General features: G+C 59.7%; 2 protein-coding genes across 17 annotated transcripts; both read left to right on the top strand.

The window, feature by feature from the left end:
* The first annotated feature begins 36 nt into the window (after positions 1-36).
* ADAM15 (ADAM metallopeptidase domain 15) lies at positions 37-10357 on the top strand. 16 transcript variants are annotated; one of them, XM_030841758.2, is made up of 23 exons: positions 37-230; positions 1415-1521; positions 2159-2235; positions 2639-2717; positions 2894-2970; positions 3063-3255; positions 4037-4102; positions 4185-4253; positions 4331-4500; positions 4652-4736; positions 5191-5339; positions 5424-5598; positions 5846-5938; positions 6068-6372; positions 6460-6661; positions 6928-7005; positions 7464-7536; positions 7742-7880; positions 8286-8355; positions 9000-9071; positions 9482-9553; positions 9820-9944; positions 10034-10357. In XM_030841758.2, exons 1-23 carry the CDS (start codon positions 152-154, stop codon positions 10074-10076), a joined length of 2598 nt encoding a protein of 865 aa, XP_030697618.1. In that variant the 5' UTR covers positions 37-151; the 3' UTR covers positions 10077-10357. The 16 variants fall into 16 exon arrangements, 9 of the variants coding, with proteins under 9 accessions (XP_030697618.1, XP_030697617.1, XP_030697613.1 ...); XM_030841757.2 differs by having other exon boundaries at positions 8997-9071; XM_030841753.2 differs by having other exon boundaries at positions 9482-9944.
* A 1111-nt stretch (positions 10358-11468) lies between these two features.
* On the top strand, positions 11469-15651 carry EFNA4 (ephrin A4). Its single transcript, XM_030841773.2, has 4 exons — positions 11469-11645; positions 13776-14071; positions 14473-14541; positions 14930-15651. Exons 1-4 carry the CDS (start codon positions 11533-11535, stop codon positions 15064-15066), a joined length of 615 nt encoding a protein of 204 aa, XP_030697633.1. The 5' UTR covers positions 11469-11532; the 3' UTR covers positions 15067-15651.
* The last annotated feature ends 1436 nt before the right edge of the window (positions 15652-17087 follow it).

Below are 17087 nucleotides of genomic sequence, written 5' to 3'. Positions count from 1 at the left end.
GCGGAGCCTGGCTCTGGGGGGTGGGAGGGGGCGGGGCGGGGCCTGGTGGCTGAGCCGAGCCGCTAGGTGAGCGAAGCAGACCCAGCAGCCGCGGCTCCTCGGCACTCCGCCCAGCACCTGCTGCCCTCGCCCGACCCCGGGCGCCGCTGCCATGCGGCTGGCGCTGCTCTGGGCCCTGGGGCTCCTGGGGGCGGGCAGCCCTCTGCCCTCCCGGCCGCTCCCAGATATAGGTGAGTACCCTGCCAGCAGTGGGCCGGGGGGCGGACTGGGAGGACGCGCAGGGAAGTCGGGAAGCACTGGGGTCCTGGGGTCGGCCGGAGACCCCAACCAGAGTGCAGCCCGCCCTGGTCGGCTGTCCTGGGCCGAGGGCCCAGAGACTGGGCGATGGAGTGGGAAGGGAAGGAGGAGGGATGCCGGCGCCTCCTACTCTGTCATCCTCTGCGCAGTCCCCGCGGACACTTTCAGGCTCCGGGACCAGGCACCGCAGGGCCTGGCCCAGCGCCCCCTCAGGATCGCGGTAGAGGGTCTCTGCTCCCCAGGACTGATGTCTTCGCTCCTCTGGGGCCTAGCTGACCGTTCCACCCGGTGCCAGGGCGCCGAGTAGGCACGTCTCCTAGGGTTTGGCGAAGAGGATACTTCCTGGCCCCCATCCCAGACCTGAGCGGCCAGGCACCCCTCACCCTGGTGCTGATGCCACCAGAAAGCTGGCTGAACGGGAGGGGGCCCGGGAGGAGCCAGGAGTGGGGAGAATTGGCCAGGAAAGCGGCTGGGACACCAACTCCTCCTTGGAACTTTCACTTCCCGCTGCTGTCTTGGGCTGGGGGCCGAGAGGGCAGGCGGGGGTGGAGTGTCCGGAGGAGAGAGGGCCATTGTGGGGATGGGGGGCGGACTCCGGGAGGAAGCGGAGGCTGTGGGGAGCGGGTGTGCCTAACTGGGCATGAGGGGTATTTAGGGAGGGGGGTGTTTGCAATGTTCACCCAGAAATGGGCGTTCCCGGCATCTCTGATGTGAGGAAAGGGAGGGTGAGTGGGCACCGGGCCACAAGTCTTCGCCCAGTCCTGAGAGGGGGCGTTCCTGGGCGGAGGTGGTTGGGAGCGGGTAGGAACAGGCGGAGGGTCCCTGTGAGAACCTGGGATGGGCCTGAGGGGGACGGGGGGGCCACAGACTGGGCAAACTGAACTTCTTTCTTTGGGGACTTGTGGATGGGTTGGTGGGATGAAAGGGAAAATTTGGAGAGAAGCCCCCGCCCCCTCCCTCTAGTATTCTTTAAGTCCCAGCATGCAATGCAAGGGTCCTTCAAGCAGAGAAGGGCCTTGATGTGCTGGGAGCCAGGTGGGTCAGAGGGCACCAGCCACCCCCAGCCGTGGTGCTGATTCTCTCAGCACTCTCTTGGGGTGTCCTGGGAACCCTGCAGGTGGCACTGAGGAGAAGCAGGCAAGGCCAGAGAGGGCCCTGAATGGGTCTTCGGAGCCCCTGATCCTTCAGGACAACCTCACGCTCAGCCTAGCAGAGGTACTTCAGGTGAGCCTCTCTCTCCCCTCGAATAAAGAAATACATCCACACCACCCACCACCCTGAATAATCAGGTGTCTCCAGGCAAAGACTGGCTGAGGAGTGGGTGAATGGACCTCACTGTAGCATGGCCATCCCAGGTCTGGCTGCCTCTCCCTCCGCACCCCAGCACCTGGCTTCACTTATCTCGCTCTCCCCACTGCACACACATCTGTCTGCCTCAGCCCCACCCAACCCTTCCATCTCCACTGGGAAATTCTGAGGCCAAGCTTGCTTTCTTGGTCTCATGTTGTCAGCTTTTTCAGTGGGGAGACTTGGAGAGGGTCAGGGCCTCACCAAACACCCTCCCCTCCCAATTCTAAAGCTGAGTCAGAGGAAGGGCTGGGGCCTGCACTGGGTCCTCCATGATGCTTCCTCTCTGGGCAGGAAGCCGAGAAGGGGCGGCTCGGATACCTTCCTTGACCTCCCCACACAACCCCCCAGAACAATACCCCAGGCCAGGCAGGGCTTCCTGGCCCCTCCCTCAGGATCCCCCCACCAATGATCTAATCATTGGTACTCTCCTAAGGGCCTGAGGTTTTCTGGTTAGAGAAGATAGGAGTTTCAGACAGGGCCAGGGAGGTGACATGCCCTCTGGTGCCCACAGACCAGTCTGCCTGAGGCTTTGCGGATCAAATTGGAGTTGGATGGTGAGAGTCATATCCTGGAGCTGCTACAGAATAGGTAATAATGATAGTGGTAACATTAACAATAACATGGCTAACAACTTATATAGCATCCACGGTGTACCAGGTACTAAGAGCTTGAACTCATTAAATCCTCATAACAACTCTATAAGGTAGATACTATGATGTATTATTATCGGCCTCATATATGAAGAAGTCAAGGCACAGAGAGGTTAAATAACTCTCCCAAGGTCACACAGCTAGTGGGTGGTGAAAACTAGATTGGAACCCAGATAGCCTGACAGAGTTTGTGGCCCAACCACCATACTCTGCTGTCTCCAGGGGAAGCAGGAAGCTTGCAGGGATTGCCCAGCCCCCAGCCACCCCTCTACCACCTCCAGGTCTCAGGCTGTGACTGCACCACCCTGGGAGCACTGCCCTCCTTCTTCTTCATTCCACAGGGAGCTAGTCTCAGGCCGTCCAACCCTGGTGTGGTACCAGCCTGATGGCACCCGGGTGGTCAGTGAGGGACACACTCTGGTGAGTCAGGTCATCTTGTGCCCTGTTTCTGGCCCGAGGGAAGAAGGAAAGGGGCGACTGGAAGGTGCCGTTCCTGGAGAATGGGAGGACACTGCCTATCCTCACCCACAGGCTAGCCTCCTGGGCTCAAACCTTGGCCTGACCTTCCAGTTGGCACTCATGTTTCTCTGCTATAGGAGAACTGCTGCTACCATGGAAAAGTGCAGGGCCACGCCGACTCCTGGGTCTCTGTCTGCACCTGCTCCGGGCTCAGGTACAAGGGGTCAATTCCACGAAGGTGGAGAGAGTGGGCGTAAACGAGGCATGGAGCTGAAAAGTTTTCTGACTTCCTGCATCTTTGCATAGGGGCTTGGTGATCCTGTCCCCAGAGAGAAGCTACTCCCTGGAGCTGGGGCCTGGGGACCTCCAGGGTCCCCCTGTTATCTCCCGGCTCCAAGACCTCCTCCTGGCAGGCCACACTTGTGCCCTGAGCTGGCCTGCATCTGTGCCCACTCAGGCTCCACCAGAGCACCCCCTGGGACAGCGTCACCTTCTCCGGGTGAGGATGAATGGCAGGAGGGCTGGGCTTCTGTTGTCCCCAGGGCTGGCCCCCGGGCCCTCAGAGCTATTTGTTCACAGTAACAACTGCTCCTGCTAATGGAGCAACTTCCCAGTACCAGGCACTTTGTGAACATTATCTCCTTTACTGATCCCAGCAACCCTGGGAGGTAGGTGCTATCTGTAGCTCTATTTTAGTGAGAAAAGTGGCTCAGAGAGGTTAAGTGACTTGGCCAAGGCCATTCAACTAATAAATGGTATATCCAGGGTTTGGATGCAGGTACTTGACTCAAACTCCTCATCTGTCTTATGATCCAAATGCAGAGAGCTCTCACTGGGATATAGCAAATACATAGTTACTGATCATAAAGCAATAAGAAGCCAATTTCCTAATTTATTCAATGGGGATAATAAAACTACTTACCTTATAGGATTACTGTGAAGATTAAATAAATCTATATACATACATGTATATATGTAAATGCTTAGAACTCTGCCTGGCATACGTTAAGTATTTGATGGTGTTGGCTGTTATTTTTTTTTAATTGGGAAAAAGCACTGAATTTGAAGCCAGAAGAGCAGGGCCCTACTCCCAGCTTCTAAACCTCTTCTTTGTCTATCTTGGGCAAGTCCCTGGCCTCTCAGGTTCTCTGTAAAATGGGCTCTTCACTCTCTTGTCTGACCACACAGAGTGGTTGTGGACACAGCCTGGTCAGCCCTACGCGGCTGCTGGTGGGGTGTGGTGGGCGGGTGTGCCTGATGCGCCTTCCTCTTGTCCACAGTGGAGGCGGGACGTGGTGACAGAGACCAAGATTGTTGAGCTGGTGATTGTGGTTGACCATTCCGAGGTGAGCCTGCTGACCCCTGCAAGTCCTCCCCCGACCTCTGCCTGCTCTGCTGCCTTTCACGGTCACCTCTCTTGACCCACAGGTCCAGAGGTACCGGGACTTCCAGAGCCTGCTGAACCGCACCCTGGAAGTGGCCCTCCTCCTGGACACAGTGAGTATGGGACCCAGCAGCATCCTTATGGCCCCCGACCATGGGAACCCATCTCCTGAGCCCCACTTCTCTTTCAGTTCTTCAGGCCTCTGAATGTCCGGGTGGCGCTCGTGGGCCTGGAGGCCTGGACCCAGCGTGACCTGATAGAGATAAGCCAGCACCCAGGTGTCACACTAGACAGCTTCCTCCGCTGGCGCCGGACAGACCTGCTGCCTCGGTTGCCCCACGACAGTGCCCAGCTGGTGACGTAAGACCCACCAGGCTCAGCCAGCGGGGCCCAGCTCTGCTCCGGCCCTGCCCCGGCCTGGCAAATTTCACATGCCAGCTCCCTACCTGAGGCCCTGAAGCTCTGGCCACCTTGGCTTTGGGCCCTAACCTTCGCCCTCTCAATCCCACAGTGCCACTTCATTCTCTGGGCCCATGGTGGGCATGGCCATTCAGAACTCCATCTGTTCTCCTGAATTCTCAGGAGGTGTGAACATGGTGAGCTATTTCCACGTCTCCTCCCCATTCCCGTTCAGCTCCTCCCAAATGTGGTACCATGTATTCACTGAAACCCCCAGCAAAGTTACCAACCCCAAAGCTGAGGGTATAGAGGGCCGGGGTGTGTGACGTGGCCTCTGCTGTCAGGATACCCTCCGCCTGTGGCCCGCCCATTCGTGTCTTCACCTATGAGCTCTTCCCATTTCTTGGGGGCGGAGGAGGTAGCTGAGGCCCAAAGAACAAAGGTGCTCTCCCAGGGCCATATAGTTAGAGAGGGGTAACAGAGGTGAGCTAGAACCCGGGTTTCCTGCCACCCAGGCCTGGGCTCTTCTCCTACTTTAGAAGCACTTAAGGAGGGAGGCGGTGCTTGCTCAGTGCCCAAGAGGTCAGATGAGGAGAGAAGAGGAGCAGTCAGGCTGGTGCTGGACCTGGGGTATCCCCTCCCCAATGACAGGACCACTCCACAAGCATCCTGGGAGTCGCCTCCTCAATAGCCCACGAGTTGGGCCACAGCCTAGGCCTGGGCCATGACTCACCTGGGAATAGCTGCCCCTGTCCAGGTCCAGCCCCAGCCAAGAGCTGCATCATGGAGGCCTCGACAGAGTGAGTAACTGCAGGATGGAGAGGGCAGGGGGCAGGGGGCAGGGAGCCGTCCACAGCCCCAACCTTCCTTGCCGCCATCGCCAGCTTCCTGCCAGGCCTGAACTTCAGCAACTGCAGCCGACAGGCCCTGGAAAAAGCCCTCCTGGGTGGAATGGGCAGCTGCCTCTTTGAACGGCTCTCCGGTCTGCCCTCTATGGCCAGTGTCTGCGGAAATATGTTGGTGGAGCCCGGCGAGCAGTGTGACTGTGGCTTCCCAGATGTGAGCCCCTCACCCAGAGCCTTGCCCCACTCACTTCTGTGCCCTCACCCTGGCTCATGAGCCGTCTCCAAGCCTCAGGAAGCCCTCTCCCCACCTCCCTGTCTGCGGGGACTGCACATAGATTGTTGGGCTCTGGTCTTCATTTGCTGTGTGCATCCTTTTGGGTTCAGGCTCTGGGAGGGGGTTAGGGCATGCTCTCAGGCCCAGCCTGCTCTGACGCTCGGCCCCTCTGTGCCCTTGCCCATAGGACTGCACTGATCCTTGCTGTGATTACTTCACCTGCCAGCTGAGGCCAGGGGCACAGTGCGCGTCCGATGGACTCTGTTGTCAAAATTGCCAGGTGGGCACAGACTGGACTGGCTGCCCGGAGCCCACCTGCCAGGGGCCAGTGTGGAAAAGGTCATTCTGATTCCCAGGGCCTGGCTGGATTTGCCCAGCACCCACATTGATGCTTCCCCACCCTCCACAGCTGCGCCCGGCCGGCTGGCAGTGCCGCTCTACCAGAGGTGACTGCGACTTGCCTGAGTTCTGCCCAGGAGACAGCTCCCAGTGCCCCCCTGATGTCAGCCTGGGGGACGGTGAGCTGTGTGCTGGTGGACAGGCTGTGTGCATGCAAGGACGCTGTACCTCCTATGCCCAGCAGTGCCAGGCTCTCTGGGGGCCTGGGGCCCAGCCCGCCGCGCCACTTTGCCTCCTTACTGCCAACACTCGGGGGGACGCCTTTGGGAGCTGTGGGCGCAGCCCTGACGGCAGCTATGTGTCCTGTGCCCCTAGGTAAGTGAGGGAACCTGGCTCCTCCTCGGGGTTTGTGGGAGTCTTGGCTCCGCCCCCACTTACCCTACACCTCCTCCCTAACCCCAGAGATGCCATTTGTGGGCAGCTCCAGTGCCAGGGAGGGAGGGCCCAGCCTCTGCTGGGCTCAGCCCGGGATCTTCACTGGGAGATGCTGGAAGCCAACGGGACCCAGCTGAAACTGAACTGCAGCTGGGTACACCTGGACCTGGGCAACGACGTGGCCCAGCCCCTGATGACTCTGCCTGGCACAGCCTGTGGCCCCGGCCTGGTGAGCAGCCTAGGTGGGCAGCACCAGGTGGGGAGGGACATCTGGACTGCTGCAGGCAGCGCCCAGGCCTCACTAGCCACCGGTGAAGAAGGTGCAGGCTCCAGGGGGAGTTCAGATTCTCACTTCAGATGGAGCAGGGTCCCATTACCCTCTGAGCCTTGGTTTCCCTATCTGTAAAAGCGGGGTGGGCTTCGTTTGTGTTGGCCTCCCAGTGCCAGTAAAGCTCCTGAGAAGGTGATCTTTGCTCTTCTCTCGCCATCGGGCAGGTGTGCATCGACCATCAATGCCAACCGGTGGAGATCCTGGGAACACAGGAATGTCGAAGCAAATGCCATGGGCATGGGGTGAGTTGGCATGGGGGGAGATGAAAGGGGAGCATGAAAGGGGAGCCTCTGGGAAGGAAAAGAATGGTGGGCTTTGGAAACAGACACACCTGGGTTCTAATCCGTGCTCTACCACATCTTAACTGTTGGATCCGGGGCAGGTTATTAACCTCTCTGAGCTCAGCTTCCTCCTCTAACTAACGGGCATAGTAATAGTACCCACTTCCTGGGGGCACATGAGATGAGTATGGAAGCTTCCAGCACAGTGCCTGGCAGATAGAAGGCACTCACAATGTGAGTTCAATCTAATTTTCTCTGGCCCAGATAAAGAGTCTCTCTCTCCAGAACGCTGGCGCCCTCCACGCTATCATTCTCAGCACGCCTTCCAGTTGCGGACATCTGAGATCTTGAAAAGCTGGGGACAGGGAAACACGGCCCCAGAGGGCACAGCTCCTCACTGTTCAACCTGTACCTCCTAGGTCTGCGACAGCAACAGACGCTGCCACTGTGAGGAGGGTTGGGCGCCCCCAGACTGCACCACCCACATCAGAGGTAGCATGAGGTGGGGGACAGGGGCAGCTGAGACGGCATCCTTCACTGCCCCTCTTTTTCTGACCCCTTCGCTGCTGATTCCCTGACTCTGTGTGACCCCTGACCCCTTCACCTTCTCTGATCACCTGACCTCCCTGCCCCCCCACCTCTTCCTGGGTGTAGAGTTCTTAGCCCTGCCCACCTTCAAACCTGCCTTCATCCACAGCAACCAGCTCCCTGACCACAGGGCTGCCCCTCAGCCTCCTGTTGTTGCTAGTCCTGGTGCTGCTTGGTGCCAGCTACTGGCACCGTGCCCGCCTGCGCCAGAGACTCTGCCAGCTTAAGGGACCCAGCTGCCAATACAGGTACCAGCCTCCCCACTACTAGCTTTCTCCACATCTCTGTTAAGGACAACAGCTCTGGAGCCCCACCCCCGCCCTTGGGCAGCCCCTGACACCTGATTCTGAACCCAAGCCCCCCAGACCACACCCCACACACATCTCCCTTCCCTACAGGTGCCCCGTAACCCTTCACCTCACATGTAGACCCAAGTGGGGAAGCTGGGGTGCTAGGATCATTTCTCTCCAGGAGCCCCAGTGCTGAAGTGGGGCCCTCCCTCAGGCTGATGAGCTTCCCCTTCCCACTTCTGATTTGGCCTACACTGTGCTCCAAGGGGCCACAAAGGGTTAACCCCACTCAAAGGCTGCAAATGGGTGGAAAACAGGGTCTGAGGCTGGGCCCTCTCTCTCCTTGCCTTTCTCCATGTTCAGGGCAGCCCAGTCTGGTCCCCCCGAACGCCCAGGACCCCCGCAGAGGGCTCTGCTGATGCCAGGTGCCAAGGTAAGTCTGCATGCCAGAGGAGAGAGGGCCCAGTCCTGGCCAGGCATCCAGCTTGGGCCCTGGTGGGGGGCGGGTATTGAAGGCTCTAGACTCAGAGAAAGACTTGCATTGCCCAAGAGTCAGTCAGAGGAGTCAGGGCCAGCCCTCCCCTCCCGTCCCCTGGCTGCAGGCTGAGAAGCAGGGTCCAGCCTGGACTGGGGAGGGGCAGTCACCTAGAGGAGGGAGTGCTGTGCTCTTTGCGCTGGCCTAGCCAGTGGCTTTGAAAGGTGGGTCTACCTGTGCTCCCAGCAGTGATGTCCCCTGGAGGGCATGAGGGGGTGGTGCTCAGAGTGGCCTTCAGTGTGCCAGGACCTGATGAGGCCCTGGTCGCCATGTGTAGAAGGGCTGGTGAGTGCCCCTGCCCTGAGCCCTCTGGATCTGATGACAGAAGTGTGTGTGTGGAGGTGGTCTGCACGCCCACTCCACCACTTGTCACCCCCTCTGCATGAAACTGAATAACCGCATGCACAGCCCCACTGCCCCCCGGGGCCCTGGCTGCCCATCCCTGAGCACTAACACCTCTCTGCCCACATCTGTCTCTCCGCTCCCTCTCCCCCCCCCCCCGCCCCCACTCTGCCTGTCCGCTCCTCCTGCTCTTTCAGCAGGCTAGTGCTCTTGGCTTCCCCGCCCCTCCCTCCAGGCCGCTGCCTCCTGACCCTGTGCCCAAGAGACTCCAGGTAAATCTGGGCCAGCCCCTACCCTGGCCCAGGGCAGGTGGGAGGCTTGGTGCCCAACTGCAGTTCTCCCCGCTGTTCCCTGCCAGTGGCGCTTTTCACTAGGGGACCAGGGTGCCCCTCAGCCTTCAGACACTCCCCAGAAGTAGCAAAGGGTGAGCCTCCTGCCTTGGTTTCTACCACCATCTGGTGGTCAGTGGTGGGACTGCAGTCTGCCAGGGACACCACAGGTGACCCACACCTTTCTCCCCTAAGGCATCTACTGGCATGCACTCAAGCCCCATTGCGCATGCCCCCGTTCTCTCCTGCCCCCTGGCTGACTTTGCATGTTGACCTGAACCCCTCGGGAGACCCACTGCATGCCCACTGCTCCTGGCTCTTCTCTCACAGTCACTGCCCCTCTCTCTGTTCAGGCTGAGCTGGCTGACCGACCCAATCCCCCCACCCGCCCTCTGCCCGCTGACCCGGTGGTGAGGTACCCGAAGGTAACAGTGGGGGGAGAGAAGGGCACAGCCTCTCCCCCCACCCAGGGCTGTGGTGCTGGTAGCCTTGGCAGTGGTGCTGGTAGTAAGATGCCCCCTGTGACTAAGGGCACATACCCCAGTGGCATCTTTAATGGTGACAGGTTTGTTTGCAGACAAAGGTGTCCTCTGGTGCCGCCCCTCAAGCTGGTGTTCCCCAGCACCAGTGTGTGGGAGGTGGGCAACATGATACCCCCTCCCAAGCTGGCCTCCTGCCTTCTCTCTCTCAGTCTCAGGGGCCCACCAAGCCTCCACCCCCGAGAAAACCACTGCCTACTGACCCTCCGGGCCAGCACCCTTCGGCTGACCTGCCTGGCCCTGGAGCTGGAATCCCGCCCCCAGTGGTACCCTCCAGGTAGGGGAGGAGGGGCGCTGAGGATGGGCTCGTGGGGCGACTGGTCTGGGGGGACCTCTGACCTTTTTTCTCGGCCTCCCACACCCCAGGCCTGCGCCGCCGCCCCCAGCAGTGCCCTCGCTCTACCTCTGACCTCTCCTGAGGTTCCGCTGCCTCCAACCTGGACTTAGGACTTCAACAGGCAGACCCCTGGAGTCCCCTGCGGTGACCGAAGGAGCTGGGGCCTGGACACTACGGAACAGGAGTCTTAAAACACTGACACCGGGCACCTCCACTTGCTGTCGAGCAGCACCCTGGGGACCCGCCCACGCAGTGGCATCTTGGGGTTGGGGAGTGTCTGGGAGCTGGACGGAGCTGAGGGAGGTGCGCACAGCCTGTCTCTGCAGAACTGCAATAAAAGTGAGGTCTTGGGAGCGTGCCTCGAAGTTTGTCTGCTTAGGGAAGGAGCGTCTCCCCTGTCGCGATTCCAGATCTGGCCGCCAGGAGACGCTGCTCCTCAGATGAAGACAGGATAGGGAGGGCGAGAGCCCCAGGTTGGGTCAGAGGGTGTCCCTGGGATGCACGCGGCTTGTTTCTGCCCAGTCTGGGATGACCTTCTGCACAATCCAGTACCACAAAGGGCGCTGTACGCCCTCTGCCACCCCCAGTAGCCAAGTTCTCGCCCCCAACGCTGCGCGGCCCCTTGGCGGCGACCATCGACAAACCGGCCAAGCTGTTGGACTCGCTGTCCCCACCCTCTGACCAGCGGCTGGGAAAAACGGAACTGGCTGGCGTTCTCAGAGCCCCGGAGCCGGGGCGAGGCGCGGCGGCGGCTCCCACGATTCCAAGGCCGCGCACCTGCTTCTCCCCTCCCCCACCCCACCTAAGGGTTCGGGAACAGAAGTGCTTTGTATGGGCCGCAACCACCTCATTACTTCGTCTTTGAGACTATGGCCTTCGTTCGCCCAGAACGAAGGTATGGGGCGGAAAGGGACAGGGCCCAACCCCAAGGTGGACATCGAGCTCGCCATCTGAGGTTCTGTAAAGGGGGGTTGGGGTGAGGGGGTGGTCCCAGGACGTGATTTGTCCCTTCCCCTCGCTATATCCCTAGATGTGCAAAGAAAAAGGAGCAATGGTGCCTAAGATGGCTGGACAAATTCGTGGATCCTCTCCCGTGCCTCACTTGCCTCTTTCTGGGCAAAAGGCGTGGGCCCATATTTAAATCTTCCAAAGATTTAATAAGGCTTTCTACCCTGTACCAATACAGACACGAAAGACACGACCTCCCTAAAACAACTCCTAGACAGTGGAATACGTCCCTCCTCGCCGCCCCCTTGAAACGCGGTCTAGCCTCAGCAAGACCTTGCCTAAGCTGGCGCGCGCGCTACAGCGCACAGAAGGTTAACAAGAGTTGGCTTTGAATGAAGAGGCGGAGACGCGCCCACATTGGTGGAAAGTTATCCAGGGGCGTGGCCTGTGAGTCTCAGCACCCCACCCCCCTCCCCGCAAGTCCCCCCCACCCCCCCGCACTTTGTACCTTTCTCGGCGCGACTGCGAAGCGGGACGGGCCGGGCCCGCCCGGGCCAGAGCAGACCAGACCCCGGGGGCGATGCGGCTGCAGCCCCTGCTGCGGACTGTCCTCTGGGCCGCGCTCCTCAGCTCCCCTCTGCGAGGGGGCTGTGGCCTCCGCCACGAGGTCTACTGGAACTCCAGTAACCCCAGGTAGCAGGGCTGAAACCTGCGAGCTCCGAGCCGGGCCTGCGCGCTCCCGGGCCGGGCGCGCGCCCGACACTCGCACTGTGCGCGGCGCCGCCTAGATCCGGCCGCGCGCCGGGGCTCCTTTGTTTGAGCCGGCGGGGGAGGAGGGAGGGGCGAGGCGTGCCCGGGGTCCCCCACCCCTGCCCGCACGCGCTGGGGGCCGAGAGGGGGACCCCAGCCCCGAAGGCAGTCGGTGGGGTCTCGGAGCCGGCAGCCTGCACCCGAGAGACCTCGGCCTGCACTCCGAGCCCCGCCCCTCTCGCCTCTCTCTTGGTGATCCCCAGCCTCCCAACGGCCCGAGCTGGGGCCGGCGGACTTGAGGCGGGGCGGGGGGGGCTTTACTCTTGTGAAAGAAGGTTACTCCCCTGCTCTCTTGGACTTCCCTTTGGTGCTACTCTTTCTCCTGATCTCATTCTGTAACTCTGCTTTCATCTCGTCATTATTAGTCCTATTTCTGTGCAGTCTCGGCCCTGCCCTTCTAGCTGAATCACCTTTAGGCAAGTCGTTTGACCTCCCTAACCTCAGTTATCTCATCTGTAAAATGGGCTAATAACGCCTAGTACCCTGGGAAGTCAGGCGGACTAACAGAGGTCATGTGTGTGAAAGAGGTGCAGGCTGCACAGATATAAACTATTATTTATTTCTCTCTCCTGAGCTGCCTGCCTTTGAACGTCGATATTTTTTCCTGTTTCCATCCTCCTCCCCAATTCTCCCTGCCTCCCTCTGCTTTCTCCATCTGTTTTTCTTTCTGGTTTTCACTTAAGACAATCTGTGACGCCGTTTGTTCACTCACATTTATTAAGTGTGTACTCTGTGCCGGGATCTGTGCTAGGGTGCTGGGGGTTAGAGATAAGACCTAGGCTCTGCCCTCTGGGAGCCCAAAGAACCCCTGGGCCAGCAAGCTTCGGGACAGGTCATTACAATACCAATGCTGTGTGATAAGAGCTATCAGTTGTCCTCCAACTCTGAATTCCTCACTCTCTGTTCTAGACCAGTGCTTCTGCATCACTTGGAGGTTTTGTTAAAAATGCAGGTTGCTAGCCCCTAAGCCTGAGGTTTCTGGCTCATTCATTCAATCCACAGATATTTGTGGAGCGCTGTCCTTGTGCAAGACACTTTTCCAGGCACTGGGGATGCTGTGGAACAAAATGTACAAAGGCCCAGCTTGTGTCCCAGTAGGTCTGAGCTGAGCCCAGGAATCTGCATTTCTAATCAGAACTCCAGATGCAGGTGATCTTAAGACCACCCATAGAGAGACAGTTGGGGGCCTTTCATAAGTCAAGTTGGACTCTGTGTATGGTGGGGATGCCGGGGGGGGGGGGCGGGGGGGAGTGATTCATGCTCTGTTTGATGCTGGAGGGGGACAGCATGTCCCAGGTTTTCCCACCTGTACTGGCTCCCCCAGGCAGGTGGAAGGGAGTCCTGAGGAGGCCAAAGATTGGGGGATATGTGGAGGGGGCCCCCCTCTTCGTATGACACTTGATTGTCCTGGCCAAAAAAAAAAAAAAAAGGGAGGTTCCCACCATCCACCCTCTCATTTTTTTTTTTTTTACTATGGCATTCTTTTCAGCATTGAATTGAGGTCTTAAAAGGCAAGCCTTCCTCTTTATGCACCTGTTAATGAGGATACTGTTCCCAGGCTCCATCTCTAGTCTGTGACTGCTCTGTGGGCCCAGATCTGTGCCCCTTGCCTCTGTGCCCCAGCTTCTTCACAGCAGCCATCCACCTAACATTTATCAAGCACAGGTGCTACACCAGGCCCTGTCTTGGGCACTAGGGCTAGATACGTGGGTGGCAGCTCCCACCCAAAAGCTAGGCTGTGGTGAGTGGCCTTCTCACATTTGGGCCATGTGGTTGTAGGCACTGCAGTCCCTTAACCTCTCTGAACCTGTGAATCGGTTACCTCATCCTTTTCTTGCACTCTGTCTCTCAAGAGGTGTCAGTCTGGAGAACTCAGGCCTTCCTAAGCTGCTCCCTCCCCAGCAGGTGGGGGATTGGCTGGCGGGGACCATTGGGAAGGGGTATCTCTGACCCTCGTGCCGCAGGTGTGCCGTGCCATGAGCCCCTCCGCCCTCACCTACCTTATGCCTGCAGGCTGCTTCGAGGAGACGCCGTGGTGGAGCTGGGCCTCAAGGATTACCTAGACATCTTCTGCCCACACTATGAGGGCCCAGGGCCCCCTGAGGGCCCTGAGACATTTGCGTTATACATGGTGGGCTGGCCAGGCTATGAGGCCTGCCGGGCCGAGGGGCCGGGTGCCTTCAAGCGCTGGGAGTGCTCCCTGCCTTTCGCTCCCTTTGGCCCTGTTCGATTCTCAGAGAAGATTCAGCGCTTCACGCCCTTCTCCCTTGGCTTCGAATTCTTGCCTGGAGAGACCTACTACTACATCTGTGAGTGAAGATGGGCACACTGGCTGCCTCCTGGGGAAGGTGGGGAGGGGAATGGGGCTACCTGCCATTGCTAGCAGTCAAGGCAGAGATCCTGAGGGGTGGGGGAATGAGAGGACTGGGAAGGAAGGCTAGGCCTAGGAGGGGGGAGTGGACAGGGGGCCTGAGTCCAGGACCGAGTAGGGGGACATCTAGAGTGAACCAATAGAGAGGAGGGGAAAGGAAGAGGAGCCAGGAAAGAGGACATGAGTAGGGTCACAGATGGGCCCCTAGCTGGGGCCCCAAAATAAGGAAAAGCTTTCCAGGGAACTGGAGAGAAGAGAAGCTGGGAGGGTTTGAAACGCAGTCTGAGGCATGCAAACTAGCCTGTGCTAACTTCTTCCTCCCGATTTCCCACCACCCAGCAGTGCCAACTCCGGAGAGTCCTGGCCAGTGCTTGAGGCTCCAGGTGTCTGTCTGCTGCAAGGAGGACAGTGAGTGGGTTGGGGCAGGGGAGCAACCCTTCTGGCTAGTGTGGGGCCCTCAGGAATGAGGGGAGGAGTGGGAAGAATCTGGGAGCATCAAACTCTGAGGAACCTCTTCCCCCCCCCCCATTTAGCCTGTGGGAGCCTCCCCTACACAAAGGGAATGGCATCTCCAGGGGCAAGGCTGTCCAAGCCTTAGCTGAACTGGTGGTCTCTAATGGCAACTGGGAGGAGACTTGGAAGTTGGGGCTTAGAGATGATGAGGTGATTATGGGAAGGGATTGGCCAGTTCAGGAGACCCCTTAGAAAGGGGTGGGAGTGAACAGGTAATGGGGAGAGCAGGAAGGAGGCTGCTGAAGCAGGAGGACCCATCAGTGCTACCCCCTCCCCCTCACAGAGCCTGAGTCAGCCCATCCTGTTGGGAGCCCTGGAGAGAGTGGCACGTCAGGGTGGCAAGGGGGGGCCACTCCCAGCCCCCTCTGTCTCTTGCTGCTGCTGCTGCTCCCAATTCTGCGTCTCCTGAGAGTCCTCTGAGCCAAGCGGACCCTTCCTGCCAGCCCCAGGAACCAGAGCCCTCCCAGGACTCCCCGGAGGAGGGCCCTTGCCCCCTACCTGAGCTGGGAGGGCCAAGCCAGACAGACAAGATGGAATAGTGATGGGGGAGGCCAGAGGGTCTGGGGTGACCCTTCCAGGTGCCGGCCTCCTCATCACAGGCTGAAGAGGAGCTGCAGGGGAGCTGCAGACAGCCCTGGGCACCCTGGAACAGAGGCAAGACAAACATAGGGTCTCTGTCAGCTGCTTTGATATTCTCATCCCATCCCCCAGGAAGACTGGGATTTGATGGGATCGGATCCTTGAGCCTGCTGGGGGCCAAGGCCGAAGACCTGGGGACAGGTGATTGCTGGACCAGGTCAAGCAGGAAGCCCAGGCTTGCCATCTGTGCCCAGTGCCCTGTGGGCCTCTTCCCTGGGGCAGCACCTTTCCTCCCCGGGGGGTCACCCACTTGTCTTCTGTGAAGACGGACTTGCCATGAGGTCGAATTTCATGCCAATTTGTATTTTTATAAGTGTCTGGACCAAGCCTTCAATAAACCACCCATCTTTTTGTTGCTTTCCCCAACCTACTGCCCTCTGGCTCCTTCCCTGACACGGCGGGGGCGGTGGGGGGGGGGAGGGGGACGGGGACTCCCTGCAGCCTCTGCTCTCAGCTTGGCTTGGCCTGACCTCCCTGCCAGCTGTGCCCAGACCATCCATGCCAGGCCTCAGTAGGCACCCTCTGGGCAGTGTGGGGTGGATGCCAGCAGCAGCTGTGGAGCTTGGCACCCTCCACCACCTCCCTAGCTGGCTTCCTGTGCTGGGGAGGGTACAGGTGCTCCTGGTAGCCCACCCACTTGGGGCGCTGCGGAAGCTGTGGCAGCACCAAGCAGGGCCTTGGGGCAAAAGCAAGGAGTAGTAGAAAGACAGCACCTGGGTTTCAGAATGCCTGGGTCCCTGAGAGCTGGGCGTCCCTCCCCCGCCCCAAGGGCAGTCTGGGCGGTGCCTGGCCTAGAACTGGGAAGGTGGGGTCAGATCAAAGCCTCCTTCCCCAGCGGCCTCTTTGTTCTTCGCTTTTATAAGGAGGAGGAGGTGGGGCCGAGGAGGGAGGGCCCCCTTTGCTCTCAGCCTCACTCTGTCTCTTCCACCTCAGGCAGGCAGAGATGGCAAGGCTATGATCCACCCCAAGACTAACCGGGGTCCTCTTTCTGAACGGTGCCCTGGGTGCAGCCAGGGAAGGGGTGCCCCTTCCCCCGAAGCTATGCCCTACCCGCCCCGGTGTCCCACAGTCTGCACTGGCACCATGCCGGCCCGCCTGGCACCCAGCCAACGATCGATAGGTGGATGTTGTGCTGATTAGCTCGGCGGGGCTGCGGCGGCTAGAGGCGGCGTGTGAACATGCGCGGGGAGGGGAGGGGCGCCGCGGAGGGTGCTGGGGGTCCAGAGACTGACAGACCAGACCGAAGTGCTGGAGACTGCGAACCGCTGCCCCACCCCCTTGCACACCTGGGTCGGACCCCGGTCCCTCTGGGTTGGTTCCATTGCTCTGGCTGAGGCCTGGGATGGAGGACAGCGCCGCGGACGGAGCATACATGAGTGGACCCTCCCGCCCCCCATTCAAGGCCACTTTCATAAAATGCCATGTCTGTAGGTACGTGTGCCTGCGTGTCAGCGCCCTCACCCCAAAACAAGATCCTTAGCGGGGACGAGGGGCTGGAGTGGAGAGGGTGAAGTCTGAGCTGAAGCGTGAACTATGGGCTCGGTCTTCTGGTCCTGAGTTCGAGTTCAGCCTCTACTGTCATCCAGGAGGGTGTCTATATGTCGCCTTGGAAACCGACTGTACTGCTACCTCCGCCCCTCTCCAGTGAAAGCAGAGGCGGCGCAGGCCGGGGATGACTGGTTAGCCTGGCACTGAGGACCGTGCGGGTCACATCCTGCTCCCAGCGGCCCCAGACATGCTCTCTTCGCGGACCAAGCCGGGCCCGCTCGCTCCCGAGTCTGTGGCCGGCGCGCGGATCCGCC

This window comes from Globicephala melas, chromosome 1 (assembly GCF_963455315.2).
Source record: "Globicephala melas chromosome 1, mGloMel1.2, whole genome shotgun sequence".
NCBI lineage: Eukaryota > Metazoa > Chordata > Mammalia > Artiodactyla > Delphinidae > Globicephala > Globicephala melas.
Note: the sequence above shows the minus strand (reverse complement) of the source record. Positions and strands in the feature narration are given on the sequence as shown.

Bases quoted from the DNA above. Each gene is read 5' to 3' on its own strand.
- ADAM15 (XM_030841752.2), top strand. From the start codon at position 152: ATGCGGCTGGCGCTGCTCTGGGCCCTGGGGCTCCTGGGGGCGGGCAGC. The intron at 2,236-2,638 runs GTAATAATGATA...TTCATTCCACAG, and splicing joins CTGGAGCTGCTACAGAATAG to GGAGCTAGTCTCAGGCCGTC. The intron at 5,599-5,845 runs GTGAGCCCCTCA...CCTTGCCCATAG, and splicing joins GTGACTGTGGCTTCCCAGAT to GACTGCACTGATCCTTGCTG.
- EFNA4 (XM_030841773.2), top strand. From the start codon at position 11,533: ATGCGGCTGCAGCCCCTGCTGCGGACTGTCCTCTGGGCCGCGCTCCTC. The intron at 14,072-14,472 runs GTGAGTGAAGAT...CCCACCACCCAG, and splicing joins AGAGACCTACTACTACATCT to CAGTGCCAACTCCGGAGAGT. The intron at 14,542-14,929 runs GTGAGTGGGTTG...TCCCCCTCACAG, and splicing joins TGTCTGCTGCAAGGAGGACA to AGCCTGAGTCAGCCCATCCT.